Source organism: Labrus bergylta, chromosome 17 (genome assembly GCF_963930695.1).
Source record: "Labrus bergylta chromosome 17, fLabBer1.1, whole genome shotgun sequence".
Classification (NCBI taxonomy): Eukaryota; Metazoa; Chordata; class Actinopteri; order Labriformes; family Labridae; genus Labrus; species Labrus bergylta.
The window spans coordinates 19286256-19308937 of NC_089211.1; the positions used below are offsets into that span (position 1 = coordinate 19286256).

The window sequence follows — 22682 nt, forward strand, 5'->3', positions numbered from 1 at the left end:
CATGTTTTATGTGTGCAGCTGTGGAGAAGTCCTTTTCCCTCATATTTTCGTCTGGCTTTGTGCACAACTGTGGGTGAAGGGTGGAGCTGCTGTATTATTCCCCTGTGAGACTTGTTCAAGTTTCCTTTCACTTTGATTAACTTTTCCTCTCATTCAAAAATCCATCCTGGAAAATATGTTTCCCACATGCAGTAGGAGTTAAGATGATTAAAGCGCTGTATGTTTTGTTCCTTTTCTCGGCACCACCATCAATTCACGAAGAGTCCGCCATTCAGATTTTGTAGGACAAAGGTAGAAGAAGGTAAAACAAATGAAGTGATTTAAATGCATAGAGATAAAAAAAAACCTTCACAATGCTTCTTAAGTCACACAACATTACCATTGTTTCAGTATGAATCATTCAGGTTTTGTTGCCTTGGTAGAGTATTAAAGAGGATTTAAATAAAATAATTAACCACCAGAATTTGCAGGAAGGGTAGAAGAGTCCATGTGTGGATGATTATTAAGTGACAGTGCATAAATTATTACGACATCAGCCAGGGTTGTTTTCTGAATCATGCGAAAAACAACATCATTATTTCATTATTTTATTTGCATTATTACGGTTTTTTATGAATTTAAGGGCAAAGTTGTGTTGATTTATTAATCCTCCAATTTTACCAAATCCATCCCTTGTTATTTTTTAAAAGTCATTACTCATAGCTTGCAGCTGCATGTGCCCCTGAACATTTACATTTTGAGGTTTCTGTGACAAAAAGGACACAAGGTAGTTGAACGACTGACTGGCTGGAGAACCACAGAATGACCTGGGTATCAAACCATTGAACGACTTTCTCTAAAACTACTAATATGCTCTTGTCTCTGCAGGGACAACTACACTCTCCAAATCAATCCCAACTCCGGCCTGTGCAACGAGGACCATCTCTCCTATTTCAAGTTCATCGGGCGTGTGGCAGGGATGGCCGTGTTTCATGGAAAACTACTGGATGGTATGCTGCTTCATGTTGTAGTCCTGTCTTTGATATGATATTTGTTATTGAGATGAAAACACATTTGGATATTGTGTAATAATGTGTATTTTTAGGTTTGTCAAGTGTAAGTACACTAAATCAACTTTTTCTCTGTAATTTTAAGAACCTAAAAACACCAATCAAACACACACATACACACACACACATTGTGACGTGTCGTTTTCCCTCTTCAGGTTTTTTCATCCGGCCGTTCTACAAGATGATGCTGGGGAAACAGATTTCCCTGAAAGATATGGAGTCAGTGGTAAGACATCACAGCTTGACATCAATACATCATGATAAATTAGGATTAGCACTCTGAAATAGATGAGTGGGCTTTAATTTGCTAGTCAGTTAAACAATCAGCCGTGCTTTTAACGTATTGGTCATGGTCTGACGTGAAGGAATAATGGTGCATTATATTTACCTCGAAACTTGGATCTTGGAGTTGGTGGTGATGTTACACCTGAGTTAACCCGAGTTAACCTTGTTCCAGTTGCAAGTTGGTTACAAGTCGAACAAGCAACATGAACAGGAGTTCCTTTGTTATTTTAGCTAATACCAGACAATAAGAACATACTATGTGATCAAAAATAACATGATAACAGATAAAACCTGAACGATACTTTCAGAGTGATTGATTTAATTACACAAAAAGAGGACTAAGTTACAAATAAAGACAATAGTTACAGCATAAACATTACTGTTGGTGCTTGTAGCAGCGATGTTAAATTTTAACTCGGACAGGTGATGACGAAAAACTCGGAAATGGAACGCGGCCTTAAACCCACCCCGCCATCTGGGTCATAATGAATGACCTTGCTTTCATGTGTTGTTTTTTTTTCTCTGTGTCCTCTGTACCACAGGACAGTGAATACTACAACTCTCTAAAGTGGATTCTGGAGAATGATCCCACAGAGCTGGACCTGAGGTTTTGTATCGATGAGGACAACTTTGGACAGGTGTGGAGGCTTCAATCCGTCCCTTTTATATCTTTTTATATCAACATTTTTTTTAATGCAGTAAAGTGGTTTGGTATGAGGAGTGTCCTTGTCTTATCTTTATCGTTGTTTTCTGTCTCAGACGTACCAGGTGGACCTGAAGCCCAGCGGCTCAGACATGGTGGTCACCAATGACAACAAAAAGGAATACATTGAGTAAGGATTGGATCAGTATTTATCCTCTGAAATGATTCTTTTTACGATTAGTTACCGTTTTATCATAAAACTTGCTGAATCTAAAACTGTCTTCAAAATTATTTTTTTTTACGTTTTTCCTCATCTCAATGATCTTCCCTCTGACAGCCTCGTCATCCAGTGGAGGTTTGTCAATCGGGTCCAGAAGCAGATGAACGCCTTCCTGGAGGTATTTATGTGCATTAATACATTCCCCACTTGGGGGCACTGTTCCCTCACACCTTTTTATGTTTCCCCCTTCAGAACCAACCTCTGCATCTTGTCCTCTCCTTTAAATATTTCTCATTTAAACATTTATAAGCTTTTCAGTCATTTTGTGGGATGTTTTGTTTTTATGTTGCTTCACATTAACTGGTATCATTTTTTTGATTCCCTTTTTTATTTTCAGGGCTTCACAGAACTTATTATCGTAGATCTGATCAAGATCTTTGATGAAAATGAACTGGAGGTATGGATTCTTAATTTAGTCATTTTGCGCCAATCACATTGCCAGAACTGTAACGTTCACAGACTTAAGCAAAATAACATAAACCTTTTTAACTTGAATGATTCATTTCTTTTTCTCCCTTGCTTCCCTCCCTGTCTTTGTGTAGCTGCTCATGTGCGGTCTGGGTGACGTCGACGTGAACGACTGGAGACAACACACTGTTTACAAGAACGGATACTGCCCTAACCACCCCGTTATTCAGTGGTTCTGGAAGGTACGAGGGCGATACATAAACACGCAGACATGTGAACACATGCAATAAAACGCTGCACAAGCACAACTGATTATTTCAAGAGGTGGACTGACTTAAATGTCAGCTACATATTGCTTCATATGAAATGCTGGTTTCAGTCATCCTGCCTGTGACAGGTTTGCTGGCCTCGCTTTTGAAGATCAAAGTCTGTTTGGAAGAACAGGCTTGTTTGCTCTGATGAAAGAGCCTAAAGTAGTCGCCTGCCCCTGTTATCATGTGTCTTGACTTTAACACACACACACACACACAGTAGCACACACAACACTCTGACAGCAAACAATGCACACGAGTAGTTGTTTCTGTGTACATGGCATGCTGACACACACTCACACACACTAACAACACTTATATGTCATCCCATGCCAGCAGGCTTAAACGGCTTCTGTTTGAATTTTGCCCTTTTACGTTTTAAACACAAAGCAACAGTTTTAAAGAACTTTTATTTGATTGATATTTGATAACTTAATTATGTGAACTGTTCGATCATGTCACTTCGTCCTTCCCCAGGTCGTCCTGTTGATGGATGCCGAAAAGAGGATCCGACTCCTCCAGTTTGTAACGGGAACGTCACGTGTGCCCATGAATGGCTTTGCGGAGCTTTACGGTGCGTAAACACACCAGTCAGCTTCAGCTTTCTTACTATATCCTGCTTTTATTATGGCCACAGTACTTTTACATCATGTTATGATTAAACTGCAGTACCTGTGCATTATACAAGGAAACAGTGACAAAAATATAGTATCCTGATAAGAGGAGTCAAATAATTTTATCACTATCTATTTTACGTGTGTATGTGATCAATGTTTAGTTATTTATTTTCTCACATTTAACTTGTAGACATAGGAGTTACTAATGAGGCTTTTGGTTTTTTGATTACTTAAATATTCAAATCAATCACACAATGCCTTAATTGTTCATATTCTTCCTATCCCTCCTCTATATCTGTAATTATTGACTATTAAATGTAGAGGTTAAATTTGAGGTGTAATAAAAACATTTTTTGTTGCAGGTTCTAATGGACCACAGCTGTTCACAATCGAGCAGTGGGGAACACCGGATAAGTTACCAAGAGCTCACACATGGTATGTGTCTACTGCCTGCACACACGCATACAAGCAGATGGAAAAAAAAGAGCCATCCTTGGATGCTGAAATTGCTCAAATCAGCATGATAATATGCTCACTATGGCAAAGCTAACACGCGTTTGAAATGGGTTGACCTGTTTCTCACGTTAGAACGCTGTGTATTTGTATTGGACAAGTTAAAACCCTTGACCTGCTGTAGGAGTTTAAAGAAAGTCATGTGATCAGCAAAGGTCTAATATTTTATCCTGCAAAGAACATATACAACATACTGGGGCGGCCCAGGTTTAAGTCCGACCTGTGGCTCATTTCCCTCCAATTCCTACTCTAGCCACTGTTCTGTCAAATAAAGGCAAAAATATTTCTGGATGAAAACATTTAGATTTTTTGTCCTGGAACAGATATAAAGATATTGTAGCCAGCCGCTAGCATGACTTCAAGTTTTTAGTACTTTAAAGAACTATTTATGCACTTTCAAGTCAAATACCCTCTGAAGTTTTTATAATTTTGTATAAAATGTTTTTTCTTCCCAGTTTCAACCGCTTGGATCTCCCCACTTATGACTCATTTGAGGACCTGAGAGAGAAACTCCTCATGGCGGTGGAGAACGCGCAGGGCTTTGAGGGAGTCGACTAAAGAAGCAACCTTCGACTGCATCCAACCAACAAACAATAAAAAAAAAAAAAACAAAGCTACAGGGATGTCAAACCAGCTGCTGTAGTGGCAGTTCTGTGCGAGCATGTTGTATTGTAATGCCTGAACGTGAGCCACCTCCACAACACGGTGGTTTCGAGACTGTACAGCGATTTGTCGAGACAACTTGCCTACGTCTTTATATCTTTTCAGTGCGGGTAGCTCGCTTCTTAAAGGTGCTGGGGAAAAAACAGGCAGTGCCCCCCCCCCCCCCCCCCCCCGCTGAATGCTGAAATCTATTATGTACAGGCATGAGCGATGAATGAGCTGGCCCCCCCCACCTGATCCGCCGTTTCTTTCCCCTCGTCCTGTGAAAATCTACAGTGCTGGAAAACACTCATGCATTTCAATAGCTCCTTTATGTAACACAGTATTCTGCACCCTTCACTGCAGGGGTCTTAGCATGGCCTTAATCTGGCTCCTACATGCACTATTTCTCTTAAGAAACTGCAATGGCACTATGATCACAACTCTCTCTCTCTCTCAAATCCTTAGACCAACACCAGATTACCTTAGGAATGCTAGCCAATCACATTTCAGGAAATCGGCCACACCCCTCCGTAGAGCCTGTTGTGTGATCAGAAACCGCCACTGCAGCCTTTTTGTAGAGTAATGATTTTGTTATTTTAGCCGCTGGTAAAGAATTCAAAAACGTGGGATGAAACGATCCCCGAAACTGATTTTTTATAGTTTTTGTCATTATGGAAGAGATTTTGTTTTTTCGTTGTTTTTTAATCATTGGTATAATTCTCGCAGGAAAATACTCTAAACGTATTTGTACTGATGAACAATGTTGTTTACTATTTTGACAATTCTATATGACATGGTGTGTGAAGTGTAAATCTGGCTAGTCTGCAAAATAATCCATATCATTTGTTATGGTGATAGCAAATGTGTTGAATAAAATGGTTTTTATTGTAGTGCTATGAAAGCAGCATGAAACTGTATCTTGTGTTTGCTTTGACTACATACTGTAGTTGTAATTTGGACGTGTAATATGTCTCAAGGTTGAGAAAGGGAAAACTAAACTAAACCCCACGCTAGTTTCTCTGAGATGTTTGCGTCATGATTATATGAATATTCTCATGCCTGTTGCTGTTTATAATGCTGTAAATTGTTCTTGGAAAAAAATAACACATTTTAAGTTCTTTCATGATATATAAATATATGTATGAACTACATTTAACAGAACTATTACTGATCAACGTCACTAAAATGAAGCTGTGTGCGCGTGCGGGTGTTTGAGAGAAAAGCTGTGATTGCCACTGAATATAAAGCAGCATGTTTCTTACAGAGCAAAACTTTGTTTTTAAAATGTTTTTGTTTCTCTCCTTTTTCTAACACCATTGAACCTAAAGGGCACTTTATAGATCACTCTGAGGTCATGTCTCCTATTGTATGTGTTTTGTCATTAACTTGAATGTGATTCTTTCTTTTTTCCATTCGGAGCACTTACCTGGTGCAATATAAATAGTCTGTAAATCTGGGCTGCTGCTAAGGTAGAAAAAGTTAACAGATGTGAAGCATGGTCTTTACATCCTTTGGTATCCTTTTATTCCTTCTCTTTTTCTTGACCATTTCCTCTTAGCTTCCCTCTGTGATTCTCCCTTTTCAAAACTGGTTCAGTCCTTGTTTTTTTTAGAGGGGTTTTGTTATTTTATCGAATCATGGGAAAATATCACTTTTGTTAAACGTTTCCACCACTCTCTGCAACTCCTTGTGGTTCATTTAACTTCAGTCAAATAAAAATGAAACTTCTCAGATTGTGTTGTTTCAGTTATTATGACTTCTCTCAGAACAGAAGTTAAAAACATTAAAGATCCAGAGAAATATGATTTAAACTACAAGCTGCATAAAATGTAAGACATTGATTTATTTTGATAATTCATATCTTGATTCCAGGATTGCTTTTTTGCACTGGCTGAAAGTAAAGTACTTTTTTATCAAGTAGTTTCCATCTGTTAACCTAATCTTCCTTGTCCTTGATTCCTTCACAGCGCAACATTTAAAAGAACGATTCACTTATGTCACTTCATACCATTGATCTCATTTCTGTAATAGTTTTGTATTAAAAATAAAATGGAAAAACCTGATGTAGATAAAAATGCTTTGTGACATCTGTTAATGAGGGGAGCTGTCCTGACCCCTTTTTGAATGTTGTAATTTTGTGTGTGTGTGTGTGTGCACGTGTTGTGGTGAAAGGACCTCAGTTCATTCACACAATCACAATCTAGGAGTTATCAGCTCCAAGGACAAGCAAATAAAAGCCTTCCAGTCAGTACGGGGACATTTTATCAAGTCTCTCCACCCTCAATCTGGTCACAAACAAACTGAGAGCCAACTCTTCTTTAGATCCACCTTCCAAAATATTCTACCTGCTCTAAAAAATGTCACAAAGTGCAAAGATAGTCAAACGCTCGCAAAAGATAAGACCATTTTAACCATTTATCATCCCTCACAGGCCTTTCATTCTGTGTTACATCATAAGCACTGAGTCTGATGGTAAGTTTAAGCAATAACTCAGACCTAAATTATACAATAATGTTTTATTTTCAACTGTGATGTTGCTACTCTGCTTAGTCTAATGTATTTGTTTATTACCCCCATATAAGAAAAGAAACACCACTATTGTTGGAATATTTAACAACTGTTGAGCAGCTGTGACATTTTTGCTGATAGTATCCCCACAACCCTTTTCAAGTAGCCCTCCTTGTATTGTACACTACAACCAGTCCATGTTGGAAATGTGTTCAATTAAAGGTCTCTGATCGGCGTATTTCCTCCCTCACAGTCACTTTTTTTTTTTTTACAGTTTGTTTGTGAAATTATTTTTGTTTTCCTTTGCTCCTGCCATGATAATGCAGAAAAAGAGAGAGAGAGCAGTTTCAAACACAAATAAGTTGAGTTTTCTTCTTGGGAATGTTGCCTTTGTTGCCCAGAATTAAGTACTTTTAGCAAATAATTTACAATTAATTAAGTAGGCTACATTAAGCTTACTACTTTCAAAACCTAATTAATTATTACTAGCTTGCTTTTTAACAATAGGCTACTATTAGCTAATGTTATCAAACCATTAATTCAATACATTTAACACATTTTCAACAGTTTATTTAATGCCACTTTAAGCTAACTTTTTATTCTTACTCTTTTAGCACACTATTGTCACTTTTAGCTTTCTTTCTTTCTTTTTTAACCATTTCTTTTATCAAACTATGTCAGCAATAAATGGACTACTTTAGTTCACTATTTAAACTGTTTATCCATATTTGTTTTATCAGAGATTTCAACTATTAACGTTTAACTATTTAACGTTAATCCAAACGTTGAAGCGAACTTCAATTGTTCGTCTCGTAGCCTACTTTTAGCTAACCCATGACTTGTAACTTACTTCTGCCTACCTTTTTCTTAAAGGCTACCTTACTAGTTTAAATGTAATTCATTACTTTAGGCTAAGTGAACTAGTTATATCTGGAAACTTCAGCTAATTTAAACAAAATGTTGTCCATTGTTTAGCTATTTCCACTGTCATTACTCTTGGCTAAACTATTTAACTTTCTTTTTTTTTTTGCATTATTCTGTTATCTTTATTTTATATTTGAACTAACTTTGTACACATTACGTTTTGCTAACTGTGTCAACAGCGTATCCATTAGCAAGCCATTCTAATAGATTAACAATTACTTTTAGCTAACTTTCCACTTCAGCCATCTGTTCAAAACTTTAAGCTAACTAAGCTTTTTGACGGATAAACAGTACCGAGGTTTATCCATCAATTTGTCCACGCGTTCAGGTGACAGATGTCACAAAATCTTATTTGGAAACGCTGATTAACCATTAGGACTCCAGAGATGAGAGATGAAAACCTATCAGCGAGACATATCAGATCCCCAATAAAGGGATGCCATTTCCTAGCGTGACCTATATGTGAGAAGTTTTATTAAGAAAATTATACTTGGGTAAGGTCAGTATGTCTAAAATTAGTCTTAATATGTAATTTTATACATTTACAAGTTAGTCTTTAAAATCAGGACTCATGCAGTTGATGGCGACTTTTAGGGAAACTTTGGCACTTAGGCTCTGTTACCTCACCAGGCAATTTTTTGAGTCACCCTTCCTCCACCCCTCACCCTCTACCTCTGGTCAGGGTCGATCAATACTTCCCCTGTAGCTTATCACTAATGTGGACCTGGCTGTTTGTCCAAACCCTGCTCTGTCTACATAAAGACTCGGGACGGAACAGCATCAAACCAAAATGCACCACATATCACCTCGTGAACATGCCACTCTGGACTCACTACTGGACTTTTACCCATTTGGAAAGATTTGGAGACAAAGATGCACTGGTGTGAGAGGGAAGGGGTAGAGAATAGAGAATAGCTGGTAGGATCAGACGCAGGAGACAAACCCTCAATCAGTTATTCTGGAGAGAGGATCCACTTCATAGACTTCAGGTGAGTTTGTTGTTATCTTGAGATACGTCCCATTCTCTTAATGTCACATTTTTTGTTAGGTTGTTCTTCATGGGCTTTTATTCAGTCATCAGTTGGTGGTATATTCAGGTAAAAATGTATATTATATCATTTAAGAAGAAACAAAAAAAGATGTTTAAAAAGTATTGGGATTTTGAGAATGAATGAGCTGGTTTAAACTACTTTTTTGTATTTCGTAAAGACAGTGGATCATACAGGTGGTCTTTTACATGGTTGCTTGCTCAAACACAAATGCACACAGCTGCAGTCCTCCCACAATGATTAGAAAATACCTGACTGGACCTTGAACAGTTCGATAAGTGCTGTGCAAAGAGTCTGCATCATTCTTTTCCTTTTTTTTCTATATTTTTTCATTCATTTTTATTTTTTGTGTAAATGTAAGTACCGAATGGACAAGGTTTTTTTTCTCTTATTGTTTAGTATGATGTATGATTGTCTCAGTTTTTTCACTAAACTATGTTTCATCTAATTTCTCCAGGTCGTGCAGCTGCCAGTTTGCATAAACCATCTCTCCATTGGCCATTTCTGCTGTAAATGCTGTCCTCCAGAGCTGTGGAGTGTGACAATGGTGTTTGTGTCCTGTCGATCAAACGCCATTATCACACTAAATAGCTACAGTGGGAAAAGGACTTCAATATATTCCTCAATTTCCTGGTTTGTCATGTTGGGGTTTTTACCATTAAGTTATTTTATTTTCTGGCTTCTTGTAATGGTTTACTAATTCATACATTGTTGACTGCTACTTGTCCCAGTCTTGTTCCTATAGCTTTGGACACATTACACCATGCCGGAGTGGTATAGATGAAAATAGACATGCATTATATTTGTGCATGATCTTTAGCCTCTGAGTCTGACCCACTAACCTTTTCTATTGAGGCTTTAATTTGCTGCTGGAGACCTTCCTCCTGGATTGGAGTAGTCGGACCATTTGTTGTCATGCTGCTGAAAACTCTTTCAACATGTAAACATGTCATCGAATTCAGAGACTTGTAATTAGCCTTTCCATGATTAAAAACTGTTTTTATCAATGCAAATAACATCAATAAACTGTTGGTTTCTGCCAGTTGCTATAGTTTAGATCTTTGCACATATGAAAAAAAAAAAAAAAAATGTTCACACTTAACAAATACCTTCAGACCAAGATCACGATTCACATAGACACAGTGCCAAACTAATGATGCACATCCCCCCTCCTACCAACTTTAGTTCAAATTACATAAACAAGTGATGATTTAACTTCATGACAAAGAAATCAATGTGCATCCTTAACCAACCACATAACAAAGATCTACTGTTCACTTACACACTGGCCTTAGCCACTACCTTAGAGCTATTTAAAGCTATTTAAAAGTTATCAGTGAGAGAAGGACAGTAGTTGAATAGCTGGCATACTATTGGGATCAAATAGGCTAAGGCTTACTAAAAGGTGTATTTCACTTTGTGGCTTGTCCCATTTAGAACCTTGAAACAATGCCAGAGATTCAAAATAAATGCCCCCCCCAAAAAACAGAATTACCCCAAAGAAGAAACCAATATAGCTTAAATTTTTTGGACAAATACACGCAAAGGCAAACTCAACATGAGCTTTGTGTATAAAATGTGGATTTGTTGTTTCCAGAATGTAAATGCTAGCTTTTTGTTGTACTTTAGCTTTACTAAATAAAACAAACAAAAGGTCGACAAACTACCTATGTCATTGCAAAGCAAATGAGATTAACACAAATATTACCCGCTCATACTATGTCACAGTACCCTAGACAGTAAATGTTAGTTAAAGTGTGTACTTATTATACAGACTACTTGGAAGACATTTCCTCTATTCAATTAACAAGTTCATTAATTTAATGAACTAATAGCTCGAAAACATCACCAAAGTAGAAAATGAGATCATTGCCCCTCATTATTAAAGCAATCTCTAAGACATCCAAGTTCAACATTGTCAGCAATCACATCATTCTTTACATCATTTTCAAGTGTTAAAGCGTTCGATTTCACAGTTTTCCCAAAACCCGCAAGTAAAGTGTCCCCCTGGACGATAACACCCTCTTCAACAGAAAACATCTCTGGTGAAATCAATATCAAAATGAAATAAATCTCTCAAATGTTCAACATGAGATTTAGAATAAACTATTATGAAATAAAAGTCACTGGTTGCATAAAGAGTCAAATCCTTCATGTCCTCCATGATATGACTCCCTGTTGCCCAAAAAACATTTGTTTCCTCTTTCTCAGATGAAACTCTGAGGTTGAGGTCCAGGAGTAAGCAAATCAAAACCCTCTCCATGTCAATAAAAATGAAACCCCATAGTCCAATGTACACCTGCTTCTATGACTTGCCCTTCACTGTTGGCCCAAAAGTTTTCTTCTTGGGTGCAGCAGCAGCAGAAGCAGCAGGTTGGGGTTTGGGTTTCGGAGCCCCTGCAGGCTTTTTAGGTTTGGGCTGCAGGGACTTAAGGCCCAGAATCTCACAGAACCTGTTGCACTGGTGCAAGGCTTTGAACTGGTCAATGAAGGTGGTGGCACAGTTTCCCTTGAAGCCCTTATATCTAGAAAAGAAATAGAATATGAATGCATACATGTGCATATGTCAACAATTTGCATCTGTTATTGTTTTTATAAAAATGACTCACCCTTTTTTACACGTGGCTATTCCTACATCAGTAAGCCTCATTCCCACTCCTGAAAACCAAACCAAAACCAGGCCGATACTTAGTACTTTAAATTTTCATAGAAGTGTTCATAGAAAAAATGCATCTTGTATTTTGGAGACATTTTAAAGTATCTAAATTCCCAACCTTGCATGTCAGTAACCAGAAGGTTTCCCTCTGTGTTTTGGTAGACCCAGTGCTGGAAAGCACAACATTTCTGTCCGGCCTCTGAGTCCCGCCTCATCAGGTTGATCTCTTTGCCATCTTTTACTGAATACTTGACAAAGTCACCAATCAGCTCCTCCTCCAGTGTGGCGTACGGGACGTCATTGGATGGACGGTGAACCAGGTAGATTGGAATGATCCTGGTGAAAGCATTAAATAAGTATTTTATTGTCAAAAACTGTAAATGCAAAGAGAAAGCTTGGTTTTGTGCTTTATGTTTGTAGCTCTCCATGTAGTACACATCACTCACTCTGGGATCTCTCCAAAGGCTTCCAAAGACTGGGCTGCAGTAGTGTACGCCTTGATGTACTCTCTTGCTGTGTTCTGGACCTGGCACTCCTACAGAACAAAAAGCCCATTATAATACACCTACTCTGTTTATAAGAAGATCTATTCACACATTAATAACATATAAAGTCATTGGTGTTTGACGAGCAACAGAAGACACAAAAAGCTTTGATAAAAGTCTGTTTACTTTGAGGTCAGAACTCGTTGGTTGACCAAGTCTCACATTTTATAATTTTATGTATTTCTTATCGTCATTTATGTTCATGCTGATACTATAAATGCACAGAGGGCATTAAGGTGAGAAAGGGAAGCATTTTAACCTACAGATACAGAAAACAAAGCTGTTGATAATTTGAAATTTAATCAAAACTTAATGACTTTAATGAGAATGTTAAACCTAAGTGAATGTTGCTGAATTCTTTGTGCAGATTTTTTTATCCAGCTATTAAAAAAAATTCAATATTATGACACTTTTTTTCAATTTGGCATCAAATATCCAACAGCATTAGTCATAATGTATTCTGTCAATTTGAAGAACATTTTTTGTTATGTTAGTCAGAATAATAAACGTTCCTGCAAGTATAAAAGTTTGTGTGGTAGGGATTTATTTATTTATTTAATTTTTTTCTTACCACTGTAACTTTTGCTGCTTTTCTAAAGTGCTCATGATGGATAGTAATATTTGTAATATATATATATATCTTTGTAATATAGCAATAAGTAAGGTATTTTTACCTGTTTTTTGTAGTGTCTCGAGATAACACTACATTATGAGTTGACGCTATACAAATAAAAATTGATTGATTGATTGATTGATTGATTGATTGATTGATTGATTGATTGACATTGGGATAGTGTTACGATTATCTTTGAAATATTGAATTTTATATTCATAATCTTGTGGCAGAAAAGTATCCTGTTAAATGTAACTTGGTACCTTAAGTGCATCATGCCCATAATCCAGCTATTGTAATGTATTAAATGTTTTTCTTACCTCGACAGCCAAGCTGAAGTTCTTCTGAACGAGCTCGTCATCGTTCTTGGTCCCATAGCTTATAGAAGTGTGCACTTTGAGCACACACGAGTCTCCAGGTAGTAACAAGGGTATCTGACCCGCTTGCATCTTAGTCCGGAAGGCTCGCCGGTGCATCCCCTCCCCAAAGTGGATCTTTTCAGTAATTATACTGGCAGGTTGATTCTCTCCAAAGTATTGTTCAGATAAGAAATCCTCTTTAAACAGCAGCCTGGAACAGCGGACGTCCTCTTCTTCACCTTCCACCTCTACGGGGGCACCTAAAAAAAAAAAACAGATACAGTGTGCCACCTGTTAGCTTTTCAAAACACATTACAGAAGCTCAAGTGTGTTATAAAGCTTGTTAGTATGATCATAACTTACATGTGATAGTCTTTGGAGTTGGAGGGATGACAATCTCACTAAGCACTGAAAAATAGACAAAATGAAGAAACGTTTGTAACTGTACAGATTCCTCGTCCACTCTGAAGATAGTATGTAGTAAAGTTGTGTTTTATACCTTCATATGTAAGCAGATAGTCCAGCGTGACTGATCCATGTAGACTGGTAAGGAGACACTGGTACTTGCCCAAGTCTTTATGGGATGCATTTGAGATGGTCAATGACGCTCTGCTCTCATCCCCTGCACTTCAAAGAGATGCACGGTGTCACAAAATACAGAAAAACAAAGCCATTTCAAAAAGCCACTTAACAATGTTAACTGTGTGCACTATACCTTCTCTTGATCTCAGCCAGAACAGTGCCATCCCTGCTCCAGGTGACAGTGTGGTTGGAGAACACAGCCGTAAACTGACACCACAGGCACAGACTCTGGGGGTCCCCGCTCACCGACACCACCTGGATGGGCTTCACTACCTTGATTTCTGCAGAAAAATTGTTTTAATAAGAGTGTGTTTTTACGTGCAGGAGCACTGCTGATAAGTGGTTTAATGTATATTCCTTACCTTCCGTAGGTGTGCTTTTCTGTTTGACCACTTCACTGTAGGCCTTCTTACGAGTTGCCCCCGCATCAGCCTTGGCTTTCTCTCCCTTGGCCTGGATGGAAACATCTGGCTTTGGTAGTTTAGACTCAAAAACACCGACAATCTTTCCAAACTTATCCTCTGACAGTCGTCGTTTTTTAATATCATCGTTCGGAGGACTGGGAGAGTTTTTCGTCTGATGCTCTTTGTGGTCAACATGATGGGGCTTTTGTTCTCTCTGGGAAGCTTTGCCCTCCGTTTGCTGTAAGATTTTCTCAGCACTATTTGACTTAATGCTGTCTTTTTGAGTTTTCCCAGATTTAGCATCTAGCTTGGCCTCAAACATCTCAATCCTTCCTTTTGCAGTCTTTGGTTTTGCTCCATTCTCAACTTCCACCAGTTGTTCCACAACACATTTCGCTCCTGTTGCATTCGGAGCATGTTTCTTCTTCTTTTTGCCATGTGGCTTGCTTGGAGCCTTCTCATTTGCAACACAAGTCTCAATCACCAATTTAACCTCTTTGTCCTCAAGCACAGCTGGAGTGTTCTCACTAGTATGGTTTTCTACAGTAAGAGGATGGGTGTCCTGCTGTTTGCAAACTTGCTGGGTTGAAACAGGTTTAGATAAATTCTCTTGTTTCTTGGTAGCTTGTACACCATGATGATGACTAGCTGACTTGTCTTTTTTAGAGCGTGTTTTGCCCTCTGAGCTTGATTTATGGGATTTGTGAGGCATCTTTTCGGCTGACTTCTGATTTACCTCTGCCTTTTTCGATGTTATGTCTGTGTCTATGGGTTTTGCAAACCTGGGAGCAAACGGGTCATTTAAATCTAAAGTAACATATGCAACACGATTCTTCTCTGAGATAAAAAAGTGATCTGCTGGAACAACAGCCAAGTTTGATAGTTCTCTACTGAGGTCATTAATATCCTCATTTATTGTTTTTCTCAGAGTAAAGGAACACTCACTGTTAGAGTCCAGTTTATGCTCTTCTGACGATTTCTCAGAAGACTCTACTGTATTTTCCTTTTTAATAACCAAATCCTCATCACCTTTGAATGAGTGTTTGTCTGTAATCCCATCCAAGGTTGGCCAGAGTGTGCAAGGTTGTATGTGATCACAACTGAGGTCTCTGTTGTCATTGAGATTCCTTTTGGCGCAAGTTTGATCTTTGTCCAAACTACTGCTTGTTCGACAGACGAAGGAGGAGCCAATACTGAGAGGAGCCAAGGGCATAATAAACCTAGGACTCCCCCCCTGTGGCTCCAACTGAAAAGCCCCGTCAAAGACTGGGAGTGTGTCTGATGTCACGTGTTCAGGAACGTTAATATCCAGGTCAGGTTTTATGTCCCCACCTGGCACGTGCAAGTTTGTCGATGTGTGTACGGAAAGGAAATGAAGATCTGTTGAACATTCGATTCCTTTGCGATCAACCTCAGCTGGCCCACAGCTCCTTTTAGCTTCCTGCTTGTTGATGGAGTCTGGCTGGGAGATACTGGTTTCTTCTGTCACGTTACACAGTTCACCTCCAAAGGGCTGCCAATGGAAATGGACAAAAATGAATAAAAATATATTTGAAGATGTTTTAACAAAATGTACAGTTCTATGACTTGAGATTTTTGTCCATAAGAAATTTGAACGCCAAATGCTTCAGAATCGGAGCCTCAGAATCTATTGATCCTGCAGTTTGAAAGTAATAATAGGATCTAACTTTATAAAAACAGTTAATTTTGACAAGGCAGCCAATAGGCATCATATATTTTAACTTCTGCTCTTAAACACATACCTTCCTATAGAGCCACTAAGCAGAACTTTCCAAAACACCATGCCTCTATATCGATTCCTACTGTCCATATGTCCTGCATCCAAGTGAAATCTGCACTGTCGCTGTTATGAACAGGAGCTTCAGCTGTGCCTAAACCAATTTCTTTTCAAAGCCTCCTAGGTCTGTGGACCTGTTGCTGTTCTGATCCTGAGTTTTTAAAGGAGATGTGGTGGCAATGGGTGTGTTAAAGGGCGCATACAAAAAGAGACAGAGAGAGAGAGAGAGAGGGAGCAAGGGAGGGTCATGTTTCATTCCTCAGCTGTGCTCTCCTTTCACCCCTCCACCCTGACACGCCGTGGATGCATGCTATTATCATTGAAGTCTCAGCTATTATTAGTCGCCATTTCTGTCCATCTGAAGTTTTCCTCTCAGGCACTCCTGTTTCCTTCAGCACCCACAGCTGTCAATCTTTGAGGTGGGAGCCAAAGGACTTATCCAATAATAAAAAAGAATACAGCATAGGCGACAGTCCTTGGGTGTAAAATGAATGGCTCCAGTCCAAAGCAAGGTGACAATACTTCTGACTCTGACGTGTGGTGACAAACGTGGATTTCACTCTCAGGAGTACTCTACGTACCTCCTGACTGGCTTTCAATACTTTGAGTTAGTATGACAACACTGACAAGGGCAACGGCGAGAATGTCTCTTACTGTTCTGGCCATGTTTCCAAAGTACGCGACTGATTTATCTGTTGGCAAGCACTATTGATGGAAAGGTGACCGCTCTTATTCTTTCTATCATAAAGGGTGAATCTTTCCACTGCTTTCTCTCTGCCACACACTCCAGAGAAGGTGACTTGTATTTGAGATTGTGGGCTATATATCTGCCTGTACGTGTGAATGTGCATTTCATGCTTTTTTTTGCCCAGGCTACATGACTACATTTAACAAAACAAGAGTGAGAAACTTATAACTAAACAGTCAATAAAGTAAGTCATCTTACCTCATCCATTATCAGCTCTGCAGGTGCATTTTGATCCTCCAAATCTGTATCCTCTGTTATATTAAGTATGATTGAATCTTCTTCATTGCTGATGAGGCTGTCTGTCTCCGCAGACTCCACATATCCACCAAAGTGACAAATATCAAGATAAGCAGAAGTAGTGGATCCAGGAGTTACACCTTTGTCAAATCCTCCAGAAGAGGCCACTGTAGCTGCAGATGATCCCATAAGTGATTCCTGATGTGACGGGTATTGAGAGCTCTCAGCCTGGCTGCCCTGGATCTCTTCTGACACTTTTTGTCCTGGTGCGGCTTGTGTTGAATCACATAAGGATTCAACACTCTGGAACGCCTCTCTATCCTGGATCTCACCTCCACCAGATTCAGGACTCAAAAAGAGGCAGCTCTGCCCGGAGAGGATGGATCCCCCTGGGACGTTTGACGCCTCATGAGGCTGATCCTGGACACCCATGGGTTGTTGCGAATGTGCCTTCACTGCTGCCGCTTGACCCTTTTCTCCTTTTGAAGTGTCTCTATCTATGTGGGTATTTACCTCTGCTAGTGCCTGTGTCAAAGCATCTATCTCAGCCCCTATCTCTGTGAATGCAGCGGTAAAGTCCTCAGGTGGAGCCGAGATGATCTCCGTCCAGTCTGAGAGAGCACTTGCCCAGCTGTCTACTGATGACCACCTCTCAACCGGTGGCCCCCAACCTTTGGTGTCATCGCTGGACCAGCCAATCACCTCGGTTCCATCAGGGTAGTAACCTGATACTTGTCTCTCTCCTGGGGGAAAAGACCAGTCACTGGTATCTGTGAGCACTCCTTGCATCACAGAATAACTTGTCTTGTTCAAAACATCCCTGTCTTCTTTATCCTCATGTGTCAGATACTGGCATGCATCCAGCCACAGCTCGATAGGGCTGTCACTTTGACATTTTTGGAGGGTTGTATCAGTGACCTCTGCTGTCCCCTGTCCTGCATCATTTCCTGACATCAAGCCTGCCTCACAGGGATCCGCAGGTGATCCAAGCCTTGCATTACCGCTCATGTGTGACTCATAGTCCACCATAACTTTCTCCTCATTTGAGCCGTGATGACATGGTTTAACCAGGTTTACTGAATCATTCATCAGGACATGTGTATCACAGTCAGGGTTTGCCGACATCCCCCCTGTTTCTGATAATTGCTGGTGTTCTGGACATTTAATCTCTTGAGGCTTTACATTAGGACTTAGGATAAAGTCCTGTGTCTCACTTTCAAAGATATAAAGCTCTGACACTTGTGCCATGGATGCATCACTCTCCAAACTATCTGACCTATGTGATAAAGACCTTGATTGACAAGTGACTTGCCCGAGTTGAGGACTAGAACTAGGGGTGGAGGGAGACTCGGTGAGAGATGGCTTCATCAAGCCCCCAGAAGTACATGACATGGCCTCGAAAGTTTGAGCTGGACTGTTTTCAGAAAAAGAGAGCGATGGTTCTTGTCTAATGTCTGGAAAAGATTCAGATAGGGGGGAAATAGGGTCATGAGAGATTTGAGATAAAAGAGGTAACTGAGGTTTTGATGGGCCAAAAGGGCTACCAACCCTAAAATCATCATCCTTTGATACAGGCTCTGTACATGGTGAAAAACACTCTAAATCTGATCTGAAGTCTGAGTCCTTGCTTTTCCCCTGAAGAAGGTTTTTGGAAATATTTGACAAAGTCTCGATCGATTTCTCATTGAGGTCTGAAAGATCTGACACAGTCTCGTATGCAGATATTTGGCTTTCTGTGGGAGTGTGCAGAAGAGGGAACGAGTTTAAATCTCCTGCTTGACATGCTGTAAGAGGTGTTGGTGACGGTTTTTGGTCGTCTGTGCAAAGGGGCAAGACATCCATCGGGACTTAAGCTGCGTTGCTTGAGGAGATTGCCAGCAGCACGACTCCAGCTGCAAACACTGACTTCAGGCCAGGATTTTTGATGAGGGTCACAAAGTTCTGTGCACACATTGTTTGTGCCGGGCTTTTCTTGTATCATTTCCTCCCCTGGGTCCAAACTTTTCCTAATGTTTATAGATTTTGAACCTGTAGAGGGATTAACAGAGAATTATCAAACTTCAAAAGAAGAAAAGTGAAGCAGTCAAATAATTCCTGAGCTTTTTGCTCATGTGTTTGTTTACTTCCTCAATCAGAAGTATTTTAAGTAGAGACCCACTATCTCCATCTAGCTGTTAATCTTAGTAGCAGGAGATGTCCCTTTAAATGGCATACTGTGTCTATTTAAGACACTTTTAAAGGACACTTAAGATACCTTACCAGCAGGAAACCTTCCTGTTGTTGTTACTCTGTAGCTGATAAAAATGTCTGGTTAGTTGTTGTTGTGCAGTTAGTAGTCGCAGATTACATGGGCTACTTCTGTTGGCTCATAACTGAAGTAAAGTAAAATATATAGTATATTAATTAGCAATGTATTACTATGAACTCTGATAGCTAGGACACTTATTGAAAATAGTTACTGAATACACCATCTGATGTTCTAAATTGAGAAAATTGTTAAAAATCTGGAATCAATCGTTAATTAACAGAAAACAAATGATCAAATTCATGAATAAACTATAACACTGATGCTCACTTGAAAACCATTAAAGGGAGACTCTGCAGCTATTCATTAACCCCAGCTTGATATATGATATTTTCTTAACCTCCCTCAACCTTGAGTCCTCAAAATGGAACATTAAATATTGCACAAGATCTCTGTTTAATAATTCTACAGCATATCTCAAAGCAAAGTTGGACAGGGTACAAAACACCATATGCCTTAATGTATTGTGCTATAAGTCAATTTCACAAGGACTCTCGAAAATTTCCTGAAAATTTCAGACTGCCCCTGAAGTCTTCCTGAGTTGCACTGTGACACTATAATGAGACCTTTCGCTTGTATATCAGTGCTACGTGCAGTTTGAAACATCTGCAATATCAGTAAAAGAGCGGGGAAGAAAATACCAGCAAACAGAAAACATAATGAAGCAGATTTGTGACGTGCATGGAGATCGTACCGGTCGTGTGCATACAGCCTATAGTCTTGCGCCAGTTATAGGACATAAACATCACCATCTCTCCAGATTTCCTGAACATTTCCTGTTGCATTCTCACATCAGCTCAGCCCAACCCCACACAGTAAATTTACAAGGAGGCGGGCAGGAAAAAAATCTCAGGTAAAGTCGGAGGGAAACATTTGGCTGTTTGGCTCTGTTCTGTGCAAAACTACTTTAAAGATAGGTTAATTGAGATAAAAAATGTATACCAAATAAAACCTCCTGTTTAAGAAAATGTGTTAAACTACATGAAACTACTACATGTAGTTTACAAAATTACTTTACAATTACTACACGTAAAACTCCATAATTTAGAAATATGTGCCAAACATTAAGTATCATTTATCTGCAGGTAGCCATCCTAATATGTTGGTTACAACAATGATGATCTACCTGATTTCTAATACATGGGACATCTCCTTCTATTTGTCTCTTTTTCCTGTCACTTTCCTCAGCTGCAATCAGATGGGGCCTTAGGCTAACGCTCAAAGCTTTACTGTGCCTTTAAAGAGCCTCACTATAAAAAAAAAAAAAAAAAAAGTTTCCCACTACCTGACAAATGTGCAGAGGCCAGACGTGAAGTGTTGAAAGGGGGCGCTTCAAAACATGCACCCTGATACACAAGATTGCAGGAGGGGAACTGATGGCACGGATGCTGGAAAAATACCGGTGCATCTTCACCCATGACCTGCATTCATCACATTCCAGTGAAGGACACCTAGCAGAGCACTTCAAGCCTCAAATGTTTACTATGATATGAACTTTAGACAGACATTTGACAAACAGCTTAAACACATTACCAAAAACTTACAGACTGCAAAATCTAACCATGATGAAATGCTCCTGTTAGAGTTAAAAGTTGTGTATCTATTGTTTTATAGAAACATCATTCACATCAGCTGTATCAAACCTTAATACATTATCTCAACATGGTCAGAGATGCATTTTTAAACAACCTAACATATAAAGTACCATACAGCCATTTTAGATCTGCTTATCACATGCATTATAAAAAGTCTATACAATAAGTTAGGGACATTTAAATTGGACAGTAGTCAGTGTTGTTGGTATGCTTGATTTGTTTATTAGATAAGGCTTGATCTGCACTGACATTAGAAAACAATAAAATTGTCAACACCTGCGTGACAGAGAGCAGGAAAGTGTAATTCGATTACATCTTGATCATCCGTGCTAAAATAGATCCATCCTCGGACACACAACACTCCCAAGACGCCCGCTGCGTCTTTAAGGCTTAAAGCTGTATACGTGAATGACTTGCTTGAAAGACAGGCACGCAAATCTTAACACACTGTTGACAAATAACAACAAAAGCTGCCACAAAGTGAAAGACTTTCTCAACTATGAAAGCTATGGCTGAGCTGAATTAAAAAAAATATTTAAAAACAACATATTTGTAAGTCAGTCAGTGGATTCACTTTTCACTATTGTTTGATAAAGTCGTCATGATACAAAACAAGCACAGCAAAGTGTGTATGTGTCAACATGTCAGTGATGTATCAGTGTGCTGTAGGCAAAGCCGAGTAATTGACAACTTGTATCATTTCCAAAGAAAGCCACAAACAAATGTCAAGCAAGTGACCTCCCAGCTGATTCACACATGATAACATTTTAAGTATTACTTGACGCATTAAAACAGAAGGGGATTTCCAGCCATGCATGCAGTACGTACCCTTTTCATTGTGGTGTAGCGGAGGATATCAACCTATGATGTAGGACTTGAGAATGAGCTCAGGCAGAGCTGACGGTCTCGGGGTGAGAGTCTATTTTTAAATGTTGTCCCCCGCAAGTACAAAGTCAGATACCTGATCTTGTAGACATGTGCCGATCTTGAACATTTCACACTCAATATCTATATTTACAGTCTTTTTTAAGTAATGGCCTACTTTACAGAGTGACTTGAAAAGATTTTGACCTGCAGGTATGAAATACATTTTATTTAGGGACTGTTTTCACTCTTGCTAGTGAAAGGAGTATTAATAAGAAACTACATCTTTAGAGTATGGGGTAAGGTTTTGACATATTTTTTGGCAAATCATTATTCATGCTGCAGCCATTTTCCTTTTGAATTTTTAGAAGGACAGAAAACTAAATTCTGTTATGTTTGTGCTAAAGCCTTAAGGTGACATTTATTTCTACAGGTTATCTGACAATCATCAGTTTGCCATTTCTAGACTGATCAGCCGAAAAAAAGGTCCTAAGGATAAAGAAAATCTGGAGTGACATACGGTTATAACCAAAAGCTAAAAGTACAGTTAGCAAAGTTTTTACTCCTTTTCAGTGTTTCATGAAGCACTGTCAAATGGTAATGTTAGCATTCAGCTACCTCCTAGCTGACATTAAAATAACTATACCGCTGGGTCATCAGTAAGACAACAGCTAACATTAGCATTAAAACCACTTTCTTGCTGATATTACAGTTAGCTTAAATGTAACCCTTCTGTTCATATCT

The 22682-nt window shown here is 39.1% G+C and overlaps 2 protein-coding genes and 1 long non-coding RNA gene across 20 annotated transcripts in view; 2 read left to right on the plus strand and 1 right to left on the minus strand.

The window, feature by feature from the left end:
* Nucleotides 1–6482, plus strand: part of nedd4l (NEDD4 like E3 ubiquitin protein ligase) — a 50180-nt gene extending 43698 nt beyond the window's left edge. For all 18 annotated transcript variants that reach the window (XM_065965257.1, XM_065965261.1, XM_065965259.1 and 15 more), the window contains 10 exons: nucleotides 868–989; nucleotides 1205–1275; nucleotides 1877–1972; nucleotides 2094–2167; nucleotides 2315–2375; nucleotides 2595–2654; nucleotides 2800–2907; nucleotides 3454–3550; nucleotides 3956–4028; nucleotides 4562–6482. In XM_065965257.1, coding sequence (XP_065821329.1) covers nucleotides 868–989; nucleotides 1205–1275; nucleotides 1877–1972; nucleotides 2094–2167; nucleotides 2315–2375; nucleotides 2595–2654; nucleotides 2800–2907; nucleotides 3454–3550; nucleotides 3956–4028; nucleotides 4562–4664 — 865 coding nt within the window. In that variant the 3' untranslated portion in view covers nucleotides 4665–6482. The remainder of the gene's footprint in view (nucleotides 1–867; nucleotides 990–1204; nucleotides 1276–1876; nucleotides 1973–2093; nucleotides 2168–2314; nucleotides 2376–2594; nucleotides 2655–2799; nucleotides 2908–3453; nucleotides 3551–3955; nucleotides 4029–4561) is intronic.
* Nucleotides 6483–7890: 1408 nt separating this feature from the next.
* LOC136183147 (uncharacterized) lies at nucleotides 7891–10279 on the plus strand. Its single transcript, XR_010668964.1, has 2 exons — nucleotides 7891–9172; nucleotides 9690–10279. It is a non-coding gene; the product is annotated as an uncharacterized lncRNA (long non-coding RNA).
* Nucleotides 9364–21976, minus strand: alpk2 (alpha-kinase 2). Its single transcript, XM_065965245.1, has 11 exons — nucleotides 21903–21976; nucleotides 17136–19202; nucleotides 14350–15904; nucleotides 14121–14268; nucleotides 13905–14032; nucleotides 13769–13813; nucleotides 13367–13665; nucleotides 12335–12423; nucleotides 12007–12224; nucleotides 11842–11890; nucleotides 9364–11757 (listed from the first exon to the last, which is right to left on the minus strand). Exons 2-11 carry the CDS (start codon nucleotides 19014–19016, stop codon nucleotides 11538–11540), a joined length of 4632 nt encoding a protein of 1543 aa, XP_065821317.1. The 5' UTR covers nucleotides 19017–19202; nucleotides 21903–21976; the 3' UTR covers nucleotides 9364–11537.
* Between the last annotated feature and the right edge of the window lie 706 nt (nucleotides 21977–22682).

Bases quoted from the DNA above. Each gene is read 5' to 3' on its own strand.
- alpk2 (XM_065965245.1), bottom strand. From the start codon at position 19,016: ATGGATGTCTTGCCCCTTTGCACAGACGACCAAAAACCGTCACCAACA. The intron at 15,905-17,135 runs GTAAGATGACTT...TTCCATTGGCAG, and splicing joins CAGAGCTGATAATGGATGAG to CCCTTTGGAGGTGAACTGTG. The intron at 11,758-11,841 runs GTGAGTCATTTT...TTTCTTTTCTAG, and splicing joins ATAGCCACGTGTAAAAAAGG to ATATAAGGGCTTCAAGGGAA.